The sequence below is a fragment of the Pleuronectes platessa genome, chromosome 23 (assembly GCF_947347685.1).
Source record: "Pleuronectes platessa chromosome 23, fPlePla1.1, whole genome shotgun sequence".
NCBI classification, from domain to species: Eukaryota; Metazoa; Chordata; class Actinopteri; order Pleuronectiformes; family Pleuronectidae; genus Pleuronectes; species Pleuronectes platessa.
In genome coordinates, this window is record NC_070648.1 from 9,885,805 (window position 1) to 9,911,502 (window position 25,698).

At 43.1% G+C, this 25,698-nt stretch overlaps 4 protein-coding genes across 4 annotated transcripts in view; 1 reads left to right on the top strand and 3 right to left on the bottom strand.

The window, feature by feature from the left end:
- Positions 1–8,827, top strand: part of sema4f (sema domain, immunoglobulin domain (Ig), transmembrane domain (TM) and short cytoplasmic domain, (semaphorin) 4F) — a 45,351-nt gene extending 36,524 nt beyond the window's left edge. Inside the window, exons 3-16 of the mRNA XM_053416635.1 lie at positions 125–270; positions 1,032–1,091; positions 4,004–4,102; positions 4,374–4,485; positions 4,607–4,726; positions 4,827–4,981; positions 5,058–5,239; positions 5,412–5,544; positions 5,645–5,852; positions 5,998–6,107; positions 6,195–6,346; positions 6,750–6,805; positions 6,945–7,135; positions 7,259–8,827. Of these exons, the coding sequence (XP_053272610.1) occupies positions 125–270; positions 1,032–1,091; positions 4,004–4,102; positions 4,374–4,485; positions 4,607–4,726; positions 4,827–4,981; positions 5,058–5,239; positions 5,412–5,544; positions 5,645–5,852; positions 5,998–6,107; positions 6,195–6,346; positions 6,750–6,805; positions 6,945–7,135; positions 7,259–7,981 (2,447 nt within the window). The 3' untranslated portion in view covers positions 7,982–8,827. The remainder of the gene's footprint in view (positions 1–124; positions 271–1,031; positions 1,092–4,003; positions 4,103–4,373; positions 4,486–4,606; positions 4,727–4,826; positions 4,982–5,057; positions 5,240–5,411; positions 5,545–5,644; positions 5,853–5,997; positions 6,108–6,194; positions 6,347–6,749; positions 6,806–6,944; positions 7,136–7,258) is intronic.
- A 1,169-nt stretch (positions 8,828–9,996) lies between these two features.
- Positions 9,997–12,184, bottom strand: LOC128430535 (carbohydrate sulfotransferase 12). The gene is made up of 5 exons (XM_053416637.1): positions 11,892–12,184; positions 11,385–11,560; positions 11,150–11,293; positions 10,740–11,017; positions 9,997–10,646 (listed from the first exon to the last, which is right to left on the bottom strand). The coding sequence occupies exons 1-5, from the start codon at positions 11,989–11,991 to the stop codon at positions 10,406–10,408; spliced, it is 939 nt and encodes a 312-aa protein (XP_053272612.1). The 5' UTR covers positions 11,992–12,184; the 3' UTR covers positions 9,997–10,405.
- A 3,939-nt stretch (positions 12,185–16,123) lies between these two features.
- On the bottom strand, positions 16,124–18,353 carry LOC128430536 (carbohydrate sulfotransferase 12-like). Its single transcript, XM_053416638.1, has 5 exons — positions 18,032–18,353; positions 17,500–17,675; positions 17,265–17,408; positions 16,855–17,132; positions 16,124–16,761 (listed from the first exon to the last, which is right to left on the bottom strand). Exons 1-5 carry the CDS (start codon positions 18,129–18,131, stop codon positions 16,521–16,523), a joined length of 939 nt encoding a protein of 312 aa, XP_053272613.1. The 5' UTR covers positions 18,132–18,353; the 3' UTR covers positions 16,124–16,520.
- A 3,910-nt stretch (positions 18,354–22,263) lies between these two features.
- Positions 22,264–24,493, bottom strand: LOC128430537 (carbohydrate sulfotransferase 12-like). Its single transcript, XM_053416639.1, has 5 exons — positions 24,172–24,493; positions 23,640–23,815; positions 23,405–23,548; positions 22,995–23,272; positions 22,264–22,901 (listed from the first exon to the last, which is right to left on the bottom strand). Exons 1-5 carry the CDS (start codon positions 24,269–24,271, stop codon positions 22,661–22,663), a joined length of 939 nt encoding a protein of 312 aa, XP_053272614.1. The 5' UTR covers positions 24,272–24,493; the 3' UTR covers positions 22,264–22,660.
- Between the last annotated feature and the right edge of the window lie 1,205 nt (positions 24,494–25,698).

A 25,698-nucleotide genomic window follows, 5' to 3' on the forward strand; every position in this document is an offset into this window, starting at 1 on the left:
GCAGTAAACGTTTTTATCCTATTATTATCCTTGTTATTTCCCATGCTCTCTGCGAGTGCGTGTTATAGAACTCATGTTGCATCCTGGGATTGACACCCTCCACCTTCCTTGTTGTGCTCCACAGACATCATTCTGGATCCAAAGACGTTTGGGGGCGTGGCCAACTTCAGCACCTTCCTACTGGACCGCTCATCGGGCCTGTTGTTTCTGGGGGCCCGGGACGCCATATTGTCTGTGGACACCAATCAACTGGACCAACCACCACGCAAAGTATGAGGACAATGTTTGTGTTTGTTTTGTATGAGGGGGGAGATAGAAATGACCAGCTTCCGTCATAATTAACTACAGCAATTCATAATACTGTCAAATGTGTTCCCTTAACTGAAATATTTGACTACACAGTAGATTTCTGGAACAGCTGGAGCTTCAGGCAACAGGTGGTGCCACTTTTAATTCAAACAGAGTTGAAAAAGCTCAAAGTATCGCTGGACTTTTGATTGATTTTGGTCTAGATTGGCTCCTTATGAGTTTGTTAATTTATGGTTTCTCTTTCGATTCACTTTGATATGGGAATGTTTATGTATCGGTAAATGCCCAGTGTGACACGCTGAAATGGACACACTATGATCCCATTCAGACCTGCTATTGAGGTCCGTCCTGAGTGGTCTGTGCTAAGTACACGTCTGAACATACCCCAATGCATCCTGAATCATCACATTGGGAGGGGGTCTGCTGTGTGATTAAAAAATGGGTCCTGGGCCGAATATGAAGGACTTGTCTTGTGTCGGTAGAGCTTCGGACTCTCTAGGTCACGATCAGGAATTGATTTATCTGAATCTATAAGACCTTTTTCACAGGAGACGATTTCACATGTAACACTCTGGAAATTATGGTGTAATCAAATTAACAATGTTTTGTTCCATTAAAAAGGACTTCTGACTATTATGTTAGGTATCTGGGCAAGTATTGTAATAAGTCAGCTGAAGCGACCGCAGCTGACCCAATTCTCTCTTTTCTTTTCTTTGATCCAGATTACGTGGGATGTGCCGGAGGAGAAGAGGAGATCTTGTGTGGGAAAAGGAAAGACGGAGGTGAGAGTTGTACTTGTCACAGCAAAGCTGCAGCCAACACACACTTTACAGTGACTCACAGTATTTACAGTAGCCGTCTCTTCAATTAATCCTAGTGAAATTATGCTGTGTGGAAGCTTCCAGGAAAATCCTGGAAAGCACAACAACTATTTACTGTATGTTCAGTCCCTGCAGGACACGATTGTTTGACCCCGGGTTGCCAAGATAATGAGTCCTTGCAATATTTATGATTGTGTTGCCACTTTGGATCCATTTTTAGATCATCGACTGTTATGTATATTTTTATTAGTATAATTGCTGAAAGATTACCTACGTAAATGGATTGAATAAGGACCTAGATAGATTCTCTGCACTTGTTTATAATATTCCACAATTTATTGTGTTCGAGTACCCTCAGATATTTGAAATGTGTGATTTCATGGACCTATATTTTGTGCTTCAGTGAGCATCTGTGTGTCGCAGCCCCTTGCTGTTAGGCATCGGATAGGAAATTCTGGGACTAGTGCCAAGGTCTCATCAGGGGTGTGTTTGCGAGAGAGAGTAAGAGAGGGTGCATGTGAAGTCACAGATGTCCAGTAAGTGTCTGTGGAAACTGATTAAATAGAGCATACTGTACACTGAAGCTGTACAACTCATTTTGCTGTGACAACAACAAGGCAGAGTAAACCAACTGTGCAATGGAAAAAATATTTGTTGAGTAATGTTGCACTGACTCTTTGGTTTTAACAGTTTAATGAACAGTGCCAGGCTGAACTAGAGCGTCATCTTCCAACTTTACAGTCTGGAATTACTCTTAATTCTCAGAAGTGCTTTGAGTCCAGAAAAATGAGTTCAAATGTGGAGATAAACAAAGCCAGTGGAAGGTCAGTGCTTTAACTAAAGCGCAGCGCAATGAGTTTTGACCTATATTATACAATCATTAGTGCAGATTTTTGCTGTCCAGTGTAAGGCTGGGGAGGGGGGGGGGGGGGTGAAAGATTGATAAAGGCAGGAAAGAGAGGGGCTGTTTTTCTGCAGAGACACTGATTACAAGATTACGTGTGAGTCGGAGGGATTAGGAAGTAGAGGGGGGGGGGGGGGGAGGAAACAGGAAGGGGAAGAACAAGAGACAGCCAGCGAAAAAGGACGAGGAGCCATGTGCACAAGAGTAGAGAAGGACGACTGTAGACTCAACAGGAAACTAGCGTGAAGCTGAGCGAGAGAGATGTGTAAGACCTTTTCCAACATTGACATTGTCACGACCATTAGACCCCATGGGGAAAAGAGCTAAGGATTGTGTGCGTGTGTGTGTTTATACAATTGTGTTGCTTCACTGCAACACAACATTCTACCATGCACAGGTCAATTAACCAACCACCACATCTTATTAATTATCTAGAAGCTCATCCATGTGACATTAACCATTTGTTCTATCATATGTACTGGTCACTAGTTTTAACAGAGTCAATAGAAGATGGCACATTGTGTGTTTGAAGGGTGATCATACAATCAACAACATAGAAATCCTGGTGGTCTTTTGGCTGAAAGAACTGTAGACAGTTCTATATATGACAGTCAGATAGCCAGGAGGGATCACTCTGAATGATGTGGTTTCTAATTTATTTTTTTCCCTAATCACAGAAAAAAAATATTTTGTCTTTTTATTTTTTTATTCCTGGATCTCTGGATGTTTTTTTTATTCAGGAGATGCACACAGCCCTGAGGTTGAATATTCTCCACCCCTGGAGTAGCTTAGGAGATAAAGGAAAAGTCCTGTCTACACACACAGACACACACACACACACAATTTAATTACCTGTTAAATAAGGCTCTTCTTTAGCATCAGTTGTGGCATTCGTTGACTTTCTACTGTGAGCAATGAAGCCACAGAAGCTTGTAGACTAATTAGACCCAGTTATAATTGAAAGTAGAATAAAATTGAATAGAATCAAATAGAATAGAGCAATTGGACCCACCCTATGCCAGATTGTGAATGAAACTTATTAACAAGAATGAGGTTAATATGGGCCAGTGAAATAGCTAATCCCCAAGCTGATCCCATTGTTAGCAGCCTGAGCGTTCTTCCTTTTCTCCCCGGCTCTGTGTCCGCCGTCTCACATGAAGCTGATACCGAAGCGAGGGCTGGCGTGCGTGTGTGTGTGTGTGTGTGTGTGTATGTGTGTGTGTGGCAGTGGTGGGTGCTGATTTGGGTGACATGATCTGGGCAGCAGAGAGAATCAGGTCCCTGGGGAGGAGGTGACTCAGGCGTGGAGCTCATCCAGGATGGCAAGCAGAGACTCGCACACACACTGAAAAAGTTGCCCGTGTCATTGTTTCATGGCAACTGGGTAGGCTGTGTTTCCATAACAGCTGCAGACATGATATTTGTTGGTAAAGAAAAACTTGAAAAAAAGTGAGTGAGGAGAACAGAGGTGTGATTTTTTTTTTATTGATACATGAAAAGGAGTAGATTTAGGTTTCAGATTTCATGTGTGTGTGTGTGTGTGTGTGTGTGTGTGTGTGTGTGTGTGTGTGTGTGTGTGTGTGTGTGTGTGTGTGTGTGTGTGTGTGTGTGTGTGTGTGTGTGTGTGTGTGTGTGTGTGTGTGTGTGTGTGTGTGTGTGTGTGTGTGTTAGTAAGTGGGGGGTATCTGCTGACACCAGTTGAGGTCTTAAGTATCTCTACCAGTAGTGGGGGTCTCCAATTTCCGATCAGAATCATTGCTGCTCCAGCCATTCTCAGAGTCTTCTTCGACTTATCCCCATAATCTCAGTGGGGCTGATTTGAAGCTTTATATGGTCATGAAACATTTTATAACACTTATAATGAAGAATCTTTTTTTGTTGTTGTTATACATAGTTTTTATTCTAGTTTCTAAAGTTGTATGTGGATGTAAGCTTTTGCTTATTTCTGGGTCTTTGTGTCCCCCTGCAGGTGGACTGCCATAACTACATCCGCCTGTTGGAGTTTCTGGAAGAGGGACGCGTCTACGTGTGTGGCACCTATGCCTTCGACCCCCAGTGTGCCTTTCTGGTTAGTTTGTGTGTATGTGTGTGTGTGTGTGTGTGTGTTTTTGCACATACACATGCAATCAACTAATATAAGCTTTTAAATGTTTTGCTGAAAGTGATATTTTCCAGCAGGTACTTTGACCACTAAAAGTCACGATCGCTTTTTATATGAGTTTCAGAAATATTTAGTTTTTCACTGTAATTTATCTAGAAAATTGATAATGTGAATAATTCTTCATGTTAATCTACTCGCACACTCTTATTTGTCCCTCTCTTTCGCTGTCGTCCTAAAGGAGCTTCCCTCCTTCACACTGGAGAAAAATAAGGATGGAGAAGTGAAGATGGAGACGGGGAAGGGCAAGTGTCCCTTTGAGCCCAGTCAGCACTACACAGCTGTTATGGCAGGTAAGTCCCACGACTGCTTGTTTGTTATCAGTTGCCAGCCAAGGGTTTTAATTTTTACCCTACTATTGCATTTCGACATGCACCAGTTAAAACTTGCTTCTTGCTGTTTGTGTGTCTCCAGGTGGTAACCTATACACAGCAGCCACCAGTAACTTCCTGGGAACGCTGTTTGACATCTCCAGGGCAACAGGCACAGAGCAGGAGCGCATCCGAACCGAACAATCCATCAACTGGCTTAGTGGTGAGACACGCGTGTACACTTTCACACAAATACCCTTTTGGCATATTCGTAATCATACTTTCCCCCAGGAATAAGACAAATGTGTGTTTGTGTGTTTCAGACCCAGAGTTTGTGAGCTCAGCCTTCATAGAGGAGTCTGCACACAGCAACCCGACCGGCGATGACGACAAAATCTACTTCTTCTTCACTGAGGTAGCCAAAGAGTACGACCTCTACACCAAGGTCAAGGTCCCCAGGGTGGCACGAGTCTGCAAGGTAACCCAAGGTTTTGATTTATCTTTCCGTTACTTGCTCTGATTATATTCCCACCTGACGTCTCTTTCTCCGTTAGTCTGATGTGGGAGGGATGAAGACTCTGCAGCGACGTTGGACCACCTTCCTTAAGGCCCAGCTGGTGTGTGAGGACAAACCCAGTGATCAGCGTTACAACATCCTGACCGATGTTTTCACCATGCAGCACACACCAGGCGACCCCAGCAGCACGCACTTCTACGGACTCTTCACCTCCCAGTGGTAAGATGAGGAACCAGCAGAACCGTGCACATGTTTTTTGAGACTCTTGGAAAGAAGTAAAAAAAAAAATCCTTTAACTCTCAGTAACAAATTGAATAGGCTTCCCTAAATTTTGGTCCTTTTTTAATTTGATGACATGAGATATGAACTCTTATTCCTTTTTCCCCCCCAGGGAACGTGAGGAGCTGTCGGCAGTGTGTGTTTTCAGCTTGTCTGACATCATCAAAGTGATGGATGGCCCCTTTAAAGAGCTGAAGAAGACCGGTGAGGGCTGGAATCCTGTCCCCACACCCCGGCCCGGCCAGGTACTGAGCTTTACTACCCTATATCTTTCTATCAATCTCTTATACAATGCCTCCTTCAACGTCCTTAATGTATATCTTCTCCCCTCCACATCTTTTTTAGTGTTTAAATAACGCATTAAAGGCCGAAGGATTGGACTCATCCCTAAAACTCCCAGACAAGGTGCTGACATTCGTGAGGGACCACCCTCTGATGGAGAACAGCGTCAGCGCAGCACCCCTGCTGGTCCGCAAGGGGACAAGATACACCAAGCTGGCTGTAACCAAGATAGGAGCAGAGCCAACAGGAGTGGTGCTGCACCTCGGAACAGGTGAGGAGATATAAGGACCTACATGTCGCTAACAGCATCTTTCTAGACATGTTTAATACATTGGGAATTAATCACAGAAAAGTGTTCAAATAGTTTGTTAAAAGATGAGATGTAAAAGTTCACCATGTGATCGTGTATGTTGCAGACCGTGGGGAGCTCCACCAGGTGGAGGTAGTGGGCCAGAACACCACCCTTCTGCAGGAGATTCCTCTGTTCGCCTCAAATGAACCTGTCAACAATATATTACTACACAAGGTAAAACTACATGCATCCGTACACACCCTTCACATACATAGTCACCTGCAGTGCCAGGACATATCAGCTTTCATCTTGTGTTTCCAGGGCCAGGCTCTTGTGGGCAGCCCTCTGTCTCTGGCTCGTGTCCAGGCTGAAGGCTGCGCTCTGTATCCCAACTGTGAGCTGTGTGCCAGAGCCAGAGGACTGAGCTGTGTGTGGAGCGAGAAGGAAGCAGCCTGCAGGAGCACGGCAGCAAAGTGAGTACTACTCTCCACACAGAGAACCGAAGACTTCCAGGAATGAAAATCACAGGCAGGCAGCAACTGTATTTATATAGAAAAGCTTAGTTAAGTGTAAAAATGTAGCTATATTTCTGATCAGCATGTTCATTATTTTACATTAGTTTGATAGTGGAAACACTAAAGTAATTTTTTGTAAAAAAACAGATAGCTAGTGAGCAGTGCTGAAGTAAAACGTCTAATGATGATGTTGAGTAGATACCAGAAAACAAGAGACAATCATATCACACTTGATACATCATTAATAGATTATTATTATTATTTGTGGATGTGTTTTTAAATGCAAAGGAAAAGGAAAGACTTCTGTTCCTTCTGAAACATTTGATGCAAAGGTTTGACTACATTTTGTGTGTGTGTCCAGGCCTGGTCCAGGTGATTCAGTTGAGGAGGCCTTGAGGAAATGTGATTTAAAGGAGGGTACGTGTATTCCACTTTCATGTGGTGATCATACACAATGCAAATTAAGTTAAGCATCAATTTAGAACAAGTATAATATACCCCCGTCTCCTGTTATTCACCTCTCTGCTGTCTCGCGGCTCTGCTCTCTCTCCTCCAGGGCATTGCTCTCCTTCCACCAGGGAGCTGCAAGTTTCCATCGGCCTGCGCCTCCTGTTGCCGTGCGTCCAGCTGACTCCCAGGCCCTGCAGCTGGGAACATCCTCTCCACAGACACACCCGGCAACATCACTCTGACCTGGAGGTGACGGTCACAGAGGAGAGCCTGGGAAAATACATCTGCACATGCCAGGTACTACTGCACTGATGTTAACCGCAAGTTCTTTATTTGTTTCAATTGTTGCTTCTTTATATTTACATTTTCACGCCACATACAGGTCAATTCACACTCTCTCTCTTTTCATCTTGGTTCCAGGAGGTGAGACCAGGTAGCAGAGACCACACCCCCTGTCGTAGAGCAGCCTATCACCTCACACTAAAAGGCCCTAAAGCTGGAGGAACAGTAGCCACAGCCGGTGGTCGTCACGTCCTGGCTGTCTACATCCTTTTCTTCTGTGCGGGTGTAGCGTTCGGTATGTGTGTCCTCTACTTCTTGACCCGGCGACGCAACATTGGACGCCAGGGCCACCCGCTGCCAGATAATTCGCTGTCGTCTGGGAAGGGGCAGGACTTACTCGGCTCTTCTGCCACTCCGCAGTCCCCGAGCAGCGCCAGCTTGCTGTCGGAGGGATTCCGGCTAACGGAGAAGCGAAACGGGACCGCGACCACGACCACGTCAACCACCCTCCTCAGCAACCAGGGGAATGGTGGTCCCCATGGTAACAGCTACAGCGGGACCCTGATCCACAGCAACCCAAGCAATGGCCACGGGAACGCCTTGTACACCAACTGCAACACGAGTAGCAGTGGGCTTAAGCTTGCCTCCGAAATTCTAGCTGCAGACATGTTGGACGCAAGGATAGGGGAGAGGGTGAGGCCTAAGGTGGTAGAGAGGGAGTCAGGGGAGGGGGACGAGGTGGATGAAGGGCTGGGGGACGGGTTAGGGGAAGGAATAAAAGGACTAGAGGAGGAGCTTGCCAGCTTTCCCATGTTTAAATCACCAGCACCACTGGCTCAGTGTGAGGAAAGCTCAATATGACAAAGTGATAACAAAAAATATTAATAATTGCACCATTTTTGCTTCCTCCAAATAAACTGGGTACTGCTGGGAGGGATGCAAAATGGCTACTGCCAAATGCCTTTGAAAGGGAGCTGTGGCTCGAAGAGAGACTACAGAGACGTGAGGAAAATATGTGAATATGAGAGACGTATAGAGAGAGCTGCGAGTGTTGGGATGGACTGTCACAGCTAAATAAATGTATCAGATGTAAATAAATAAAACTGTAAATATAAGCTGTGGACAGGACAGTGAGCGTGACACTGGGCATTTCAGATGTCACAGTGAATCAAAGGCCACGTGTGTGACCAAAAGCCATATTGTCTTTGTCCTTAGCGTCTGTTATCATTCGCACTCTCGTCCTCTTCTCGTAATGGCACCGCAGAAGAGTGCACGTTGCATCTTTGGGCACCTCTCTCTGTCTCTGTATTTCTATTTCTTTCTCTGACGCACCACTCAAATCTTTCGAGGGGCCAGAGTCACCAAAGGACTGCTGAGCCGTGGACTGCCCAGACACTGGGCTTCAGACAAATAGATGTCAGAGACTAAAGAACCATGACGGGGCTGTTCCGGCCTAAACTGCCACAGAGGGCAAGTGGATGATGGGTTCAAGTTCACCCATCAACAAGAAAGTCTACAGCTGCCCAGAAATGTCACTGTTCACCTGTACCGTAACTCAGAAGGCAAACGATTTTCAACAAGGATGTGAAAATAAACTGCAGAATGGACACTGAGCCACAATCACCTTGTCTGTGGATTTCAACATAAAAATGTGTTGGGTTTTTCTGTCCTGTTGTTTTATAATAAAGACACAAAAGTTGCTGTTTACCTGGTATCACTGTTCCCATATGGATCTACACCCTAATTGAATGGCTTCTTCTTTTGGTTGTGTCCCACTCCGCCACAAAGTTTCATGTGAACCAGTTGCGTAGTTTTTAATGATTGCACATACAGTTCACAAGCACCAGAAAGTCCAGACATCAACCCTCCTCCCCTTCTGGGGTCCGGATAATTAGAGACATACAAATTTTTATTGCAAAAGGTTGCTTTTGTAATAATACAAAATCAAACACCAACTGGCAAAAATACAATGCCTATTCTGGACAAACATGAATTTGCATATAGGCCTACATTATTTTTAACCATCAAAGATGCGACATCCTCAAAGGTTGAACTGAACGACTCAGTGTCGTTCTCAAACAGGAATGTAAATGTAAAAGAATGTCATTCTTGAACGGTATTTGGACTTGATAATGTTGAGTGTTTTTTCAAGTGAATGCAATACGGTTCCTCATTCTTCTGTTGATTTTTTTTTATCTTGCCATTGAAATAGGCCATCACTTCTGTCACAGCCCGGCTCAAGACTGTGGCAAGGAGGGAGACGACACGGGTGAACTGTGGCTCTTTTAGAATATTTATTCAACGGAACAAACCACAAACAACAGCCAAATCTTCAAAAACAAAAAAGAGCAAAGGTACTGGCATCTGGGAGAGCCAACCTCGTCCCGTAGGTAGCGCAAGAGAGAGAGAGCGCGACCAATCTGGCCAGCCTTTTAAGGGGCAGAGCACACCTGGCCGAGATGTGCTCTGATTGTTGCTGACACCCACTCCACCTGTAACTCAGAAAAAGGGAGAACAGGGACACCTAGTGTCCATGTGAGGGTGGAAGGGGTCGTCACACTTCATGACATTAATGTTGTGTCTAGACCTACATTACATAAATACATTTTGTCCTGTATTTAAGAGGTGGCAGAGAGCTGTAACAAAGAGAGAACTGTCTTACATGGAGAACGTTCTGAAAGTTCAAAATAATCTCCTTTCCCAACCACTGCTCCTTGACTCCGAGGGGAAATGTCACAAGGTCAAGGAAAGCATTGAGGGGGAAGTTAGGAAAGAAGTTAGGAAAGGAGAACCATGGTTCAGAGAAAATCTGACTCCACTCACATATCAGTGTTTTCTTTCAACAAACTTTATTTACAGTAGAAGATACACAGACTGTACGGTACTCTGTGCGCCTGTTCAGATTCCTATCTAAAACAGAATGACACTGTGAGAAAAGAGGTTTTCACTTCAAGCAGAGCGAACATTTCACCATCAGTTACTGACAGGAATATTATAAAGACGACTTTATGTTATGATGTATTCTCTTTGTATGTTTGCGGTCAGACCTCCTGATACACTCCAGGTATGAGAGCTCTGTTCTTCTCGAGCTGGGAAAGATTTTCTCTGCAACTCTTTTTCTTTAATTAAACAGTCTTTTGTTTTGCTTCTTTTATTAAGTTACTTTTATTGAATGGTTGTCGCTTCATACAGAAAAGGAATGTCTGCTCTTGGCTGAGCAGTAACTGCTGTGGTTTTTGTGCTTATTGGTTTCATAGAGAGGAGTGAAGTTCTCATGACTTCCTCTCAACCATCAAGCAATTCATCTGGCTTTCTGTAGCCAAACAGCTTAAAGTCAGTTTCATAGAGCTTGTACAGCTTCATCCTTTCCACTAGAGGCACTTTTCTGAACCAGCCTGACAAATACTCAGGAGTTGTAATGTTGACATAGGAAGGAGGGAACTTAATGTCGTTCTGCAGCTTTAAGGTGTTCAGTAGCTGTTCAGCATCATCCTGTAGAGTCTCCTGATGGCCAATGAAATCATACCTGAGAAATAAAACCAACCAGTATCAACCTTTAGGTAAATTTACATCAACAACGCAGAGGACAGGATCATTGTAGCATTCAAAATGTCCTTACTGTATGAGGCAGGGGTGGCAAAGACGGTGCATCTGCCTCCAGTGAGGATTAAAGGGCAGATTCTGCTCAGTCTGTGGGTCCAGAAGATATTGAATAAAGTTGTAAAATGTAATGCGTGGTGGATAAGGCGGGTGGTCGTAGAGACGCTGGATGTGTTGGCTGAGGGGGTTATAGTAGTAGTCGTTCTTCGAGTCTTCGAATTTGTCTCGGAAGGCGGAGATGAGACGGACGAACGGGTCCCGTACAAACAGGAATTTGGTGTAGTGCTTCAGATTTGCCTGTGGTTAACAAATACAATACACATGAACACTCTGCCATACTAACTGTGTTGAAACTGAATCAACTCATAGCGAGACAAACATTTGGTTTGTAAGTTTAAACATACTTCTGAGGTCACCATATGGACTCACCTTCCTCTCTATTCTTGGGTAGCTGCTTAAAAGACATAAGTTGCCAAGGCCATGAACGTACTGATCATATATGGAACTAGGGTCCTGATATGGCTCCCCGTGTTTCAGTACATACATCACCCTCTTCCAGTTGGTACATGCAACCTGAGAGACAGAGTGTACAGCCAGCGGGGCATTTAGCTATAAAGTATGTTCCTAAACAATCTTGTGTGCTGTGTGTTCATGTCCGTGTCACCTTGGGAATGTAACAGTAGATGATGCCGTGCTTGTCATCCACAACGAGGTTCTCCAGCTCACTGTCACTCAAGTCTTCAAGATTGCGTTTCCCCTTAGAAATGGCCTGTTTGTCATTGTCACAGATTTCTTTTAGCAGCTGTTTTCTCCCTTCCTGTAAGTTATGCATCCTTTCAGCTGTGATAAGAAGAAGCAGAAGATACATTCAGTCATCCAAAGTGTTTAGTGCTAACTCAAAGAGAAAATAGGTGCGGCCAAAACAAAGCCAAAGGGCAAATATCTCTCTTGGTGAAAGCCTCAGACAGGTGAAAAAATGTAATACATGATAATCCAAAAGTAATCAGAGCTGAGGTCACATGTGCACCATCTACCAGTCCATGTACTAATACCCATTTCATAGGCAGTGGAGAGCAAAATGCAAACAATGATTAAAATGAACAAAATGCATTTTTAAACCAAGAGCAGGATGCAGCAGGAACAGTGAGAAACTGACAAACCCACATTTTACCTCTTTTTAAATAGAACCTGTCCCATCCGTAAACGGACATGATGAGAAAAATCGATCCAAGAAATATAAGGGTCCACAGCATTCCTCTGCATAGTGCCATGGCAGCTGGATATAGTGAATGTCAGTCTACGCTAATGAATGTTGTTGCGTGTTCGTTTATCCTGATTATGAGAAGAGCTGGTCTTGGTTTGGTTCAATCAAGTATTTAAATTAGAAGCAATGAAAAGGTATGAAAAGTTACAGCAAAGCAATTGCCACCCATAGCACAGCCCCGGCACTCTAGCAGCACTGGAGAGTCACGAGTGGCATCAAACAGACGGCGTCTATAATATTTTATAACAGTAGGTATAATGTGATTGGTCAATAAGGAAGGGGAGTCGAGACTTGGTTCTTCTTTGATGGTGCAGAGGCGTAGTCATATCCTTATTCCAATGCCACCCTTTTTCATTGAAATAAGGATATGACGAGCAGCCACTCCCAATCTCACTCCTCCTGGGATATTTGCTTGGCAAAATCTTCAGTTCAAGCCTTGACTCGGCTGAGGCCTTGTGGGTCAGTGTTGTTGTTCATTGGAGTTCTCTATTGTCTGTGTTTTCTGTTTGTTTTAAACATTTGAATCCTCTAAACCAGGGGTGTCAAACATACGGGCCGATTTATTCGTAAATCATCATCGTATCAGGCCAGCATGAAATAACAGGAGCGGAAAATGTGTGTGTGTGTCTCCAGACAGCAAACACAGACACACAGGCCCCGGGGCTCCGCCCCCACTCACTCACTTAGAGACACACACGAGATCAGCCCAACAAATTAATAAGACACTTAGAAACATTACAACCCAGTCACAAGCATGTGTTATTTTTGGTTGAGCTTTATCATCGTTGAAACAAAGTGATTATAATTTAATACATTTTTTCTCTATTTTTGAAAAAGTACATACTGATGGAGGAATGTAGTAATAAATGTCACCAAAAGTACTTCAATTAAGTTGAATTTAAGCAAAGTTGAAACAGATTAACAGAAATAAATGTTGCATGTTTTAATATATCTGTTGCCTACCATCTTTGTTGTGGAAATCATTGTTAATAATTAATGATTAACATTGACGTGATCTCTTCACATATGATATTATTATTATTAAAAGGTGATCTTTGTTGTTCAGGAAGTTTGTATCAAACAAGTATCCCTTCATACTACTCAGTATCTTTGAAGTAGCTCTCAGTTTCCAAAAGGTTGGTGACCCCTGCAATAGACCATTGGTTCCCAAACTGGGGTACGGGGTACGCGAAGTGGTTCAGGGGGTACGCGGTGGTGTGCACGGAGCCCCGGGGGTCTGGAATCCAACCTCAGCCGGCTCTAACCTTTCACTTTCAATGCTTGTGTCAGATTCCAGGTCCGTGTTCCAAGACGGGTCGGACCCCCACCGTTACGTTGGTTTAGTGTTGGTATCCGCCGCCGCCATGCGTGGCCTGGCCCACTTGAGCTCATAGTGGGCAGTATGTGGCCCCATAACTAAAATGAGTTTGACACCCCTGCTCTAAACCAAAGAAATCACAGGTCTGTACCCAGTGTTGTGCAGGAACGAGTTCAAAAGAACGCTTTCATTGAACACGTTCATTTTTATGAGAACGATGAACTGAACGCAACTTAATGACAAATAATAACTTTAAACGGTGAACACGTTCATATTGTAGCGTGCCCGGCTGAATGAGGGTCAGATTCTTTTTCACTGATGGTTCACAATCCTTCATTTCCTTTCCATACATGCCGTGATATATGAACACACCATAAGAACTTGTGCCTTTCTCAGCCCGGTGCATTAAAAAACAAATGGGAATACTTTTCATGCAACAGCGAGGCACACCTGCCAGTAGCGATATTTTCCGTATTTTTCAGGAAGTGCCTTTTCAAAATAATAGAAACCATTTCAGAATAAATGCATCAAAAACCAATAGGGCATTAATAGGTCATTTTACATATATTATCTGAGGTCTAGCTAAAACGTTACGGAATGTTTTCCTTCTCCTGAGGAGAGACTCTGTCTAAATTGAATGCTTGCACCATGTCGTTGCTCAGTGCTCGTGAAATTTCCGCGATATAGCCCAGTGATTGTCAAACTGTGTGGCGCGCCCGAAAAGGTGGGGCGTGCAACCGGGAGGGGGAAATGTGGGTGAAACGTGCCTTTTAATTTAAACATATACAAAACAACTTAAAGCAAATTAAGTTCAGATTCAATTTAACAGCGGAGTTACAGAGCTGAGTCATTAATAGGTTTTATCACTGCAGTCATGACTGTGCCATCAGGCGCACAGAGCGCACAGAGTGACCCAGCGCACAGATCGCACTGGAGATCGCTTACAAGAAATGAAGAAACTTCCCAAATAATCGCCCAGAGGAGGTGAGATGCACTGATGTGATGGAATCGATCCGATGCTCTAAATAAATAAATACTGCCGTGACAGAGGTGCGTGGATCTGTGTGATCTGTGCACGCGAATGGAAGGACGAGGAGGAAGCGCGGGTTCAGCGATTTCTGATCTCACACATTGTGTTATTCACAGCGTATCAGTGTGTTTTCTTTATTAGTGACTTCACTGCTGTCCCATAAAATTGTTCTCCACCCCACTAACAAACACCTCATGTCAGTGTCAGAAAGTTTCGCTTCCTCTTCTCATCGCTTGATGCCGTGACTGCGTCAGGACTCACGGTGGAAACCCATTGGTCAGCAGCAAAATTTAATATTCGTGCCATGCTTTGCATTGACTATTCATGGTTGAAAGTGGGCGTGTGGAGGGCGGATTTGGAGGCAGATCCCAGTACGAATGTTTCCAGGTGGACTTGAATTTATGAAGCGAACATTGCGTTCAGGTGTGCGTGGAACAAATTTCAACTCATTATATAAACAGAACTGGGTGCAGCCTGAGAGCAGGGAAGGTTTGAGTCCTCTAATGGGAGAAGTGCTGCTATGCAGACTCGAGCCCCAATCTTTTTGGGTCTTTGTTGTATGCCCATTAATGGGCTTGTTATGTTTAGATTAAAACGTGGTGGGACAGGTTAACCTTTGAGATGTGGCAACACTACCTACATGTAAACCCCGGAGTGAAAGTTCAGCAGCGTGTTTCCTGTGTTGAAAAGAACGTTTGAACACCGGCCAGTGGAGTGAAAACCACAAAGTTGCAACAGTGGAAGTGCTCGCAGGTGCGCCTTCCTCTCAGGCCTGCAGAACCTGTTTGTAGAGTACAGGTTGTATTTTTGCCATTAACTGACATAACACATTTATGCAAATGATTGAAGTTTGACAATTGTCTAGTTGTCCATAACGCAGGCTTCTGCCCTATTGAGCAATACTAAAGGTCACATAAGTTCATTCCACATCCTGTATGTGTGTGTGTTAATGCAGCGGATATGAGCGCGCAAGCAAATTACATTTGATATAATCACAACAGTACAAGTCTTCAAAGTGTCTGTGTTTGGTTTGATAATGGAGTTTTAAATTGCCGCTTTTGACAACAGCAACAGACTCAGAGCAAATGAGACTTACCGGTCTTGTTGAGCTCATTGAACGAAGAACAGACACATACTTGTCTGTCCACTCTGCTCAGAAGAGTCGGTATTCAACGTCAACGTTCCTAAATTTTGATAATGCCTTCATCTGTGTGTCTCCGTCTGCGTGCTTCTCTCTACCTAGCAACACGGCAATGTGGACCATACTGCATATAGGACTACATTAATTTTAACCATCAAAGATGTGACATCCTCAAAGACATAAACATAAAACATAAACATAAATAGTGCTTTAGGTTGAACTGAATGACTCAGTGTCGTTCTCAAACAGGAATGTAAATGTTAGCCTTGATAATGTTAAGTATTTTTCTTCAAGTGAATGCAATACACTTTCGTATTCTTCTTTTTTTTTTATCTTGCCATCGAAATAGGCCATCACTTCTCAGAATAACTTCATGACTTTAATGCTGTGTCTAGACCCACATTACATAAACACATTTTGTCCTGTATTTAAGAGGTGGCAGAGAGCTGTAACAAAGAGAGAACTGTCCTACATGGAGAACGTTCGGAAAATCTAAATAAACTAATTTCTCAACCACTGCTGCTTGACCCTGATGGGAAACGCCACAAGGTCAAGGAAAGCATTGAGGGAGAAGCCATGAGGAGTTAGGAAACGAGTTAGGAAAGGAGAACCATGGTTCAGAGAAAATCTAACTCCACTCACACTCAGTGTTTAATTTCAACCAACTTTATTTTTAGTAGAAGATACACAGACTGTACGGTACTCTGTGCGCCTAGTTCAGATTCCTATCTAAAACAGAATGACACTCTGAGAAAAGAGGTTTTCACTTCAAGCAGAGCGAACATTTCACCATCAGTTACTCACAGGAATATTATAAAGAGGACTTTATGTTATGATGTATTCTCTTTGTATGTTTGCGGTCAGGCCTCCTAATACACTCCAGGTATGAGAGCTCTGTTCTTCTCCAGCTGGGAAAGATTTTCTCTGCAACTCTTTTTCTTTAATTAAACAGTCTTTTGTTTTGCTTCTTTTATTAAGTTACTTTCATTGGTTTTCGCTTCATACAAAAAACGATTGTCTGCTCTTGGCTGTTCTCATGACTTCCTCTCAACCATCAAGCAATTCATCTGGCTTTCTGTAGCCAAACAGCTTAAAGTCAGTTTCATAGAGCTTGTACAGCTTCATCCTTTCCACTAGAGGCACTTTTCTGAACCAGCCTGACAAATACTCAGGAGTTGTAATGTTGACATAGGAAGGAGGGAACTTAATGTCGTTCTGCAGCTTTAAGGTGTTCAGTAGCTGTTCAGCATCCTCCTGTAGAGTCTCCTGATGGCCAATGAAATCATACCTGAGAAATAAAACCAACCAGTATCAACCTTTAAGTAAATTTACATCAACAACGCAGAGGACAGGATCTTTGTAGCATTCAAAATGTCCTTACTGTATGAGGCAGGGGTGGCAAAGACGGTGCATCTGCCTCCAGTGAGGATCAAAGGGCAGATTCTGCTCAGTCTGTGGGTCCAGAAGATATTGAATAAAGTTGTAAAATGTAATGCGTGGTGGATAAGGCGTGTGGTCGTAGAGACGCTGGATGTGTTGGCTGAGGGGGTTATAGTAGTAGTCGTTCTTCGAGTCTTCGAATTTGTCTCGGAAGGCGGAGATGAGACGGACGAACGGGTCCCGTACAAACAGGAATTTGGTGTAGTGCTTCAGATTTGCCTGTGGTTAACAAATACAATACACATGAACACTCTGCCATACTAACTGTGTTGAAACTGAATCAACTCATAGCGAGACAAACATTTGGTTTGTAAGTTTAAACATACTTCTGAGGTCACCATATGGACTCACCTTCCTCTCTATTCTTGGGTAGCTGCTTAAAAGACGTAAGTTGCCAAGGCCATGAACGTACTGATCATATATGGAACTAGGGTCCTGATATGGCTCCCCGTGTTTCAGTACATACATCACCCTCTTCCAGTTGGTACATGCAACCTGAGAGACAGAGTGTACAGCCAGTGGGGCATTTAGCTATAAAGTATGTTCCTAAACAATCTTGTGTGCTGTGTGTTCATGTCCGTGTCACCTTGGGAATGTAACAGTAGATGATGCCGTGCTTGTCATCCACAACGAGGTTCTCCAGCTCACTGTCACTCAAGTCTTCAAGATTGCGTTTCCCCTTAGAAATGGCCTCTTTGTCATTGTCACAGATTTCTTTTAGCTGCTGTTTTCTCCCTTCCTGTAAGTTATGCATCCTTTCAGCTGTGATAAGAAGAAGCAGAAGATACATTCAGTCATCCAAAGTGTTTAGTGCTAAAAATAGCTTAAGCATTGAATTCTTGCTCAAAGAGAAAATAGGTGCGACCAAAACAAAGCCAAAGGGCAAATATCTCTCTTGGTGAAAGCCTCAGACAGGTGAAAAAAAGTAATACATGATAATCCAAAAGTAATCAGAGCTGAGGTCACATGTGCACCATCTACCAGTCCATGTACTAATACCCATTTCATAGGCAGTGGAGAGCAAAATGCAAACAATGATTAAAATGAACAAAATGCATTTTTAAACCAAGAGCAGGATGCAGCAGGAACAGTGAGAAACTAACAAACCCACATTTTACCTCTTTTTAAATAGAACCTGTCCCATCCGTAAACGGACATGATGAGAAAAATCGATCCAAGAAATATAAGGGTCCGCAGCATTCCTCTGGATAGTGCCATGGCAGCTGGATATAGTGAATGTCAGTCTACGCTAATGAATGTTGTTGCGTGTTCGTTTATCCTGATTATGAGAAGAGCTGGTCTTGGTTTGGTTCAATCAAGTATTTAAATTAGAAGCAATGAAAAGGTATGAAAAGTTACATTAAAGCAATTGCCACCCATAGCACAGCCCCGGCACTCTAGCAGCACTGGAGAGTCACGAGTGGCATCAAACAGACGGCGTCTATAATATTTTATAACAGTAGGTATAATGTGATTGGTCAATAAGGAAGGGGAGTCGAGACTTGGTTCTTCTTTGATGGTGCAGAGGCGTAGTCATATCCTTATTCCAATGCCACCCTTTTTCATTGAAATAAGGATATGACGAGCAGCCACTCCCAATCTCACTCCTCCTGGGATATTTGCTTGGCAAAATCTTCAGTTCAAGCCTTGACTCGGCTGAGGCCTTGTGGGTCAGTGTTGTTGTTCATTGGAGTTCTCTATTGTCTGTGTTTTCTGTTTGTTTTAAACATTTGAATCCTCTAAACCAGGGGTGTCAAACATACGGGCCGATTTATTCGTAAATCATCATCGTATCAGGCCAGCATGAAATAACAGGAGCGGAAAATGTGTGTGTGTGTCTCCAGACAGCAAACACAGACACACAGGCCCCGGGGCTCCGCCCCCACTCACTCACTTAGAGACACACACGAGATCAGCCCAACAAATTAATAAGACACTTAGAAACATTACAACCCAGTCACAAGCATGTGTTATTTTTGGTTGAGCTTTATCATCGTTGAAACAAAGTGATTATAATTTAATACATTTTTTCTCTATTTTTGAAAAAGTACATACTGATGGAGGAATGTAGTAATAAATGTCACCAAAAGTACTTCAATTAAGTTGAATTTAAGCAAAGTTGAAACAGATTAACAGAAATAAATGTTGCATGTTTTAATATATCTGTTGCCTACCATCTTTGTTGTGGAAATCATTGTTAATAATTAATGATTAACATTGACGTGATCTCTTCACATATGATATTATTATTATTAAAAGGTGATCTTTGTTGTTCAGGAAGTTTGTATCAAACAAGTATCCCTTCATACTACTCAGTATCTTTGAAGTAGCTCTCAGTTTCCAAAAGGTTGGTGACCCCTGCAATAGACCATTGGTTCCCAAACTGGGGTACGGGGTACGCGAAGTGGTTCAGGGGGTACGCGGTGGTGTGCACGGAGCCCCGGGGGTCTGGAATCCAACCTCAGCCGGCTCTAACCTTTCACTTTCAATGCTTGTGTCAGATTCCAGGTCCGTGTTCCAAGACGGGTCGGACCCCCACCGTTACGTTGGTTTAGTGTTGGTATCCGCCGCCGCCATGCGTGGCCTGGCCCACTTGAGCTCATAGTGGGCAGTATGTGGCCCCATAACTAAAATGAGTTTGACACCCCTGCTCTAAACCAAAGAAATCACAGGTCTGTACCCAGTGTTGTGCAGGAACGAGTTCAAAAGAACGCTTTCATTGAACACGTTCATTTTTATGAGAACGATGAACTGAACGCAACTTAATGACAAATAATAACTTTAAACGGTGAACACGTTCATATTGTAGCGTGCCCGGCTGAATGAGGGTCAGATTCTTTTTCACTGATGGTTCACAATCCTTCATTTCCTTTCCATACATGCCGTGATATATGAACACACCATAAGAACTTGTGCCTTTCTCAGCCCGGTGCATTAAAAAACAAATGGGAATACTTTTCATGCAACAGCGAGGCACACCTGCCAGTAGCGATATTTTCCGTATTTTTCAGGAAGTGCCTTTTCAAAATAATAGAAACCATTTCAGAATAAATGCATCAAAAACCAATAGGGCATTAATAGGTCATTTTACATATATTATCTGAGGTCTAGCTAAAACGTTACGGAATGTTTTCCTTCTCCTGAGGAGAGACTCTGTCTAAATTGAATGCTTGCACCATGTCGTTGCTCAGTGCTCGTGAAATTTCCGCGATATAGCCCAGTGATTGTCAAACTGTGTGGCGCGCCCGAAAAGGTGGGGCGTGCAACCGGGAGGGGGAAATGTGGGTGAAACGTGCCTTTTAATTTAAACATATACAAAACAACTTAAAGCAAATTAAGTTCAGATTCAATTTAACAGCGGAGTTACAGAGCTGAGTCATTAATAGGTTTTATCACTGCAGTCATGACTGTGCCATCAGGCGCACAGAGCGCACAGAGTGACCCAGCGCACAGATCGCACTGGAGATCGCTTACAAGAAATGAAGAAACTTCCCAAATAATCGCCCAGAGGAGGTGAGATGCACTGATGTGATGGAATCGATCCGATGCTCTAAATAAATAAATACTGCCGTGACAGAGGTGCGTGGATCTGTGTGATCTGTGCACGCGAATGGAAGGACGAGGAGGAAGCGCGGGTTCAGCGATTTCTGATCTCACACATTGTGTTATTCACAGCGTATCAGTGTGTTTTCTTTATTAGTGACTTCACTGCTGTCCCATAAAATTGTTCTCCACCCCACTAACAAACACCTCATGTCAGTGTCAGAAAGTTTCGCTTCCTCTTCTCATCGCTTGATGCCGTGACTGCGTCAGGACTCACGGTGGAAACCCATTGGTCAGCAGCAAAATTTAATATTCGTGCCATGCTTTGCATTGACTATTCATGGTTGAAAGTGGGCGTGTGGAGGGCGGATTTGGAGGCAGATCCCAGTACGAATGTTTCCAGGTGGACTTGAATTTATGAAGCGAACATTGCGTTCAGGTGTGCGTGGAACAAATTTCAACTCATTATATAAACAGAACTGGGTGCAGCCTGAGAGCAGGGAAGGTTTGAGTCCTCTAATGGGAGAAGTGCTGCTATGCAGACTCGAGCCCCAATCTTTTTGGGTCTTTGTTGTATGCCCATTAATGGGCTTGTTATGTTTAGATTAAAACGTGGTGGGACAGGTTAACCTTTGAGATGTGGCAACACTACCTACATGTAAACCCCGGAGTGAAAGTTCAGCAGCGTGTTTCCTGTGTTGAAAAGAACGTTTGAACACCGGCCAGTGGAGTGAAAACCACAAAGTTGCAACAGTGGAAGTGCTCGCAGGTGCGCCTTCCTCTCAGGCCTGCAGAACCTGTTTGTAGAGTACAGGTTGTATTTTTGCCATTAACTGACATAACACATTTATGCAAATGATTGAAGTTTGACAATTGTCTAGTTGTCCATAACGCAGGCTTCTGCCCTATTGAGCAATACTAAAGGTCACATAAGTTCATTCCACATCCTGTATGTGTGTGTGTTAATGCAGCGGATATGAGCGCGCAAGCAAATTACATTTGATATAATCACAACAGTACAAGTCTTCAAAGTGTCTGTGTTTGGTTTGATAATGGAGTTTTAAATTGCCGCTTTTGACAACAGCAACAGACTCAGAGCAAATGAGACTTACCGGTCTTGTTGAGCTCATTGAACGAAGAACAGACACATACTTGTCTGTCCACTCTGCTCAGAAGAGTCGGTATTCAACGTCAACGTTCCTAAATTTTGATAATGCCTTCATCTGTGTGTCTCCGTCTGCGTGCTTCTCTCTACCTAGCAACACGGCAATGTGGACCATACTGCATATAGGACTACATTAATTTTAACCATCAAAGATGTGACATCCTCAAAGACATAAACATAAAACATAAACATAAATAGTGCTTTAGGTTGAACTGAATGACTCAGTGTCGTTCTCAAACAGGAATGTAAATGTTAGCCTTGATAATGTTAAGTATTTTTCTTCAAGTGAATGCAATACACTTTCGTATTCTTCTTTTTTTTTTATCTTGCCATCGAAATAGGCCATCACTTCTCAGAATAACTTCATGACTTTAATGCTGTGTCTAGACCCACATTACATAAACACATTTTGTCCTGTATTTAAGAGGTGGCAGAGAGCTGTAACAAAGAGAGAACTGTCCTACATGGAGAACGTTCGGAAAATCTAAATAAACTAATTTCTCAACCACTGCTGCTTGACCCTGATGGGAAACGCCACAAGGTCAAGGAAAGCATTGAGGGAGAAGCCATGAGGAGTTAGGAAACGAGTTAGGAAAGGAGAACCATGGTTCAGAGAAAATCTAACTCCACTCACACTCAGTGTTTAATTTCAACCAACTTTATTTTTAGTAGAAGATACACAGACTGTACGGTACTCTGTGCGCCTAGTTCAGATTCCTATCTAAAACAGAATGACACTCTGAGAAAAGAGGTTTTCACTTCAAGCAGAGCGAACATTTCACCATCAGTTACTCACAGGAATATTATAAAGAGGACTTTATGTTATGATGTATTCTCTTTGTATGTTTGCGGTCAGGCCTCCTAATACACTCCAGGTATGAGAGCTCTGTTCTTCTCCAGCTGGGAAAGATTTTCTCTGCAACTCTTTTTCTTTAATTAAACAGTCTTTTGTTTTGCTTCTTTTATTAAGTTACTTTCATTGGTTTTCGCTTCATACAAAAAACGATTGTCTGCTCTTGGCTGTTCTCATGACTTCCTCTCAACCATCAAGCAATTCATCTGGCTTTCTGTAGCCAAACAGCTTAAAGTCAGTTTCATAGAGCTTGTACAGCTTCATCCTTTCCACTAGAGGCACTTTTCTGAACCAGCCTGACAAATACTCAGGAGTTGTAATGTTGACATAGGAAGGAGGGAACTTAATGTCGTTCTGCAGCTTTAAGGTGTTCAGTAGCTGTTCAGCATCCTCCTGTAGAGTCTCCTGATGGCCAATGAAATCATACCTGAGAAATAAAACCAACCAGTATCAACCTTTAAGTAAATTTACATCAACAACGCAGAGGACAGGATCTTTGTAGCATTCAAAATGTCCTTACTGTATGAGGCAGGGGTGGCAAAGACGGTGCATCTGCCTCCAGTGAGGATCAAAGGGCAGATTCTGCTCAGTCTGTGGGTCCAGAAGATATTGAATAAAGTTGTAAAATGTAATGCGTGGTGGATAAGGCGTGTGGTCGTAGAGACGCTGGATGTGTTGGCTGAGGGGGTTATAGTAGTAGTCGTTCTTCGAGTCTTCGAATTTGTCTCGGAAGGCGGAGATGAGACGGACGAACGGGTCCCGTACAAACAGGAATTTGGTGTAGTGCTTCAGATTTGCCTGTGGTTAACAAATACAATACACATGAACACTCTGCCATACTAACTGTGTTGAAACTGAATCAACTCATAGCGAGACAAACATTTGGTTTGTAAGTTTAAACATACTTCTGAGGTCACCATATGGACTCACCTTCCTCTCTATTCTTGGGTAGCTGCTTAAAAGACATAAGTTGCCAAGGCCATGAACGTACTGATCATATATGGAACTAGGGTCCTGATATGGCTCCCCGTGTTTCAGTACATACATCACCCTCTTCCAGTTGGTACATGCAACCTGAGAGACAGAGTGTACAGCCAGTGGGGCATTTAGCTATAAAGTATGTTCCTAAACAATCTTGTGTGCTGTGTGTTCATGTCCGTGTCACCTTGGGAATGTAACAGTAGATGATGCCGTGCTTGTCATCCACAACGAGGTTCTCCAGCTCACTGTCACTCAAGTCTTCAAGATTGCGTTTCCCCTTAGAAATGGCCTCTTTGTCATTGTCACAGATTTCTTTTAGCTGCTGTTTTCTCCCTTCCTGTAAGTTATGCATCCTTTCAGCTGTGATAAGAAGAAGCAGAAGATACATTCAGTCATCCAAAGTGTTTAGTGCTAAAAATAGCTTAAGCATTGAATTCTTGCTCAAAGAGAAAATAGGTGCGACCAAAACAAAGCCAAAGGGCAAATATCTCTCTTGGTGAAAGCCTCAGACAGGTGAAAAAAAGTAATACATGATAATCCAAAAGTAATCAGAGCTGAGGTCACATGTGCACCATCTACCAGTCCATGTACTAATACCCATTTCATAGGCAGTGGAGAGCAAAATGCAAACAATGATTAAAATGAACAAAATGCATTTTTAAACCAAGAGCAGGATGCAGCAGGAACAGTGAGAAACTAACAAACCCACATTTTACCTCTTTTTAAATAGAACCTGTCCCATCCGTAAACGGACATGATGAGAAAAATCGATCCAAGAAATATAAGGGTCCGCAGCATTCCTCTGGATAGTGCCATGGCAGCTGGATATAGTGAATGTCAGTCTACGCTAATGAATGTTGTTGCGTGTTCGTTTATCCTGATTATGAGAAGAGCTGGTCTTGGTTTGGTTCAATCAAGTATTTAAATTAGAAGCAATGAAAAGGTATGAAAAGTTACATTAAAGCAATTGCCACCCATAGCACAGCCCCGGCACTCTAGCAGCACTGGAGAGTCACGAGTGGCATCAAACAGACGGCGTCTATAATATTTTATAACAGTAGGTATAATGTGATTGGTCAATAAGGAAGGGGAGTCGAGACTTGGTTCTTCTTTGATGGTGCAGAGGCGTAGTCATATCCTTATTCCAATGCCACCCTTTTTCATTGAAATAAGGATATGACGAGCAGCCACTCCCAATCTCACTCCTCCTGGGATATTTGCTTGGCAAAATCTTCAGTTCAAGCCTTGACTCGGCTGAGGCCTTGTGGGTCAGTGTTGTTGTTCATTGGAGTTCTCTATTGTCTGTGTTTTCTGTTTGTTTTAAACATTTGAATCCTCTTAACCAGGGGTGTCAAACATACGGGCCGATTTATTCGTAAATCATCATCGTATCAGGCCAGCATGAAATAACAGGAGTGGAAAATGTGTGTGTGTGTCTCCAGACAGCAAACACAGACACACAGGCCCCGGGGCTCCGCCCCCACTCACTCACTTAGAGACACACACGAGATCAGCCCAACAAATTAATAAGACACTTAGAAACATTACAACCCAGTCACAAGCATGTGTTATTTTTGGTTGAGCTTTATCATCGTTGAAACAAAGTGATTATAATTTAATACATTTTTTCTCTATTTTTGAAAAAGTACATACTGATGGAGGAATGTAGTGATAAATGTCACCAAAAGTACTTCAATTAAGTTGAATTTAAGCAAAGTTGAAACAGATTAACAGAAATAAATGTTGCATGTTTTAATATATCTGTTTCCTACCATCTTTGTTGTGGAAATCATTGTTAATAATTAATGATTAACATTGACGTGATCTCTTCACATATGATATTATTATTATTAAAAGGTGATCTTTGTTGTTCAGGAAGTTTGTATCAAACAAGTATCCCTTCATACTACTCAGTATCTTTGAAGTAGCTCTCAGTTTCCAAAAGGTTGGTGACCCCTGCAATAGACCATTGGTTCCAAAACTGGGGTACGGGGTACCCGAAGTGGTTCAGGGGGTACGCGGTGGTGTGCACGGAGCCCCGGGGGTCTGGAATCCAACCTCAGCCGGCTCTAACCTTTCACTTTCAATGCTTGCGTCAGATTCCAGGTCCGTGTTCCAAGACAGGTCTGACCCCCACCGTTACGTTGGTTTAGTGTTGGTATCCGCCGCCGCCATGCGTGGCCTGGCCCACTTGAGCTCATAGTGGGCAGTATGTGGCCCCATAACTAAAATGAGTTTGACAC

Excerpts from the sequence above, each read along its gene's own strand:
- LOC128430537 (XM_053416639.1), bottom strand. The coding sequence starts at position 24,271 with ATGGCACTATCCAGAGGAATGCTGCGGACCCTTATATTTCTTGGATCG. Across the intron at positions 23,816-24,171 it reads CAGGTTCTATTTAAAAAGAG|CTGAAAGGATGCATAACTTA; the intron begins GTAAAATGTGGG and ends TTCTTATCACAG. Across the intron at positions 23,273-23,404 it reads ACCCAAGAATAGAGAGGAAG|GCAAATCTGAAGCACTACAC; the intron begins GTGAGTCCATAT and ends TGTTAACCACAG.
- LOC128430536 (XM_053416638.1), bottom strand. The coding sequence starts at position 18,131 with ATGGCACTATCCAGAGGAATGCTGCGGACCCTTATATTTCTTGGATCG. Across the intron at positions 17,676-18,031 it reads CAGGTTCTATTTAAAAAGAG|CTGAAAGGATGCATAACTTA; the intron begins GTAAAATGTGGG and ends TTCTTATCACAG. Across the intron at positions 17,409-17,499 it reads TCTACTGTTACATTCCCAAG|GTTGCATGTACCAACTGGAA; the intron begins GTGACACGGACA and ends TCTGTCTCTCAG.
- LOC128430535 (XM_053416637.1), bottom strand. The coding sequence starts at position 11,991 with ATGGCACTATGCAGAGGAATGCTGTGGACCCTTATATTTCTTGGATCG. Across the intron at positions 11,561-11,891 it reads CAGGTTCTATTTAAAAAGAG|CTGAAAGGATGCATAACTTA; the intron begins GTAAAATGTGGG and ends TTCTTATCACAG. Across the intron at positions 10,647-10,739 it reads TGCCACCCCTGCCTCATACA|GTATGATTTCATTGGCCATC; the intron begins GTAAGGACATTT and ends TTTATTTCTCAG.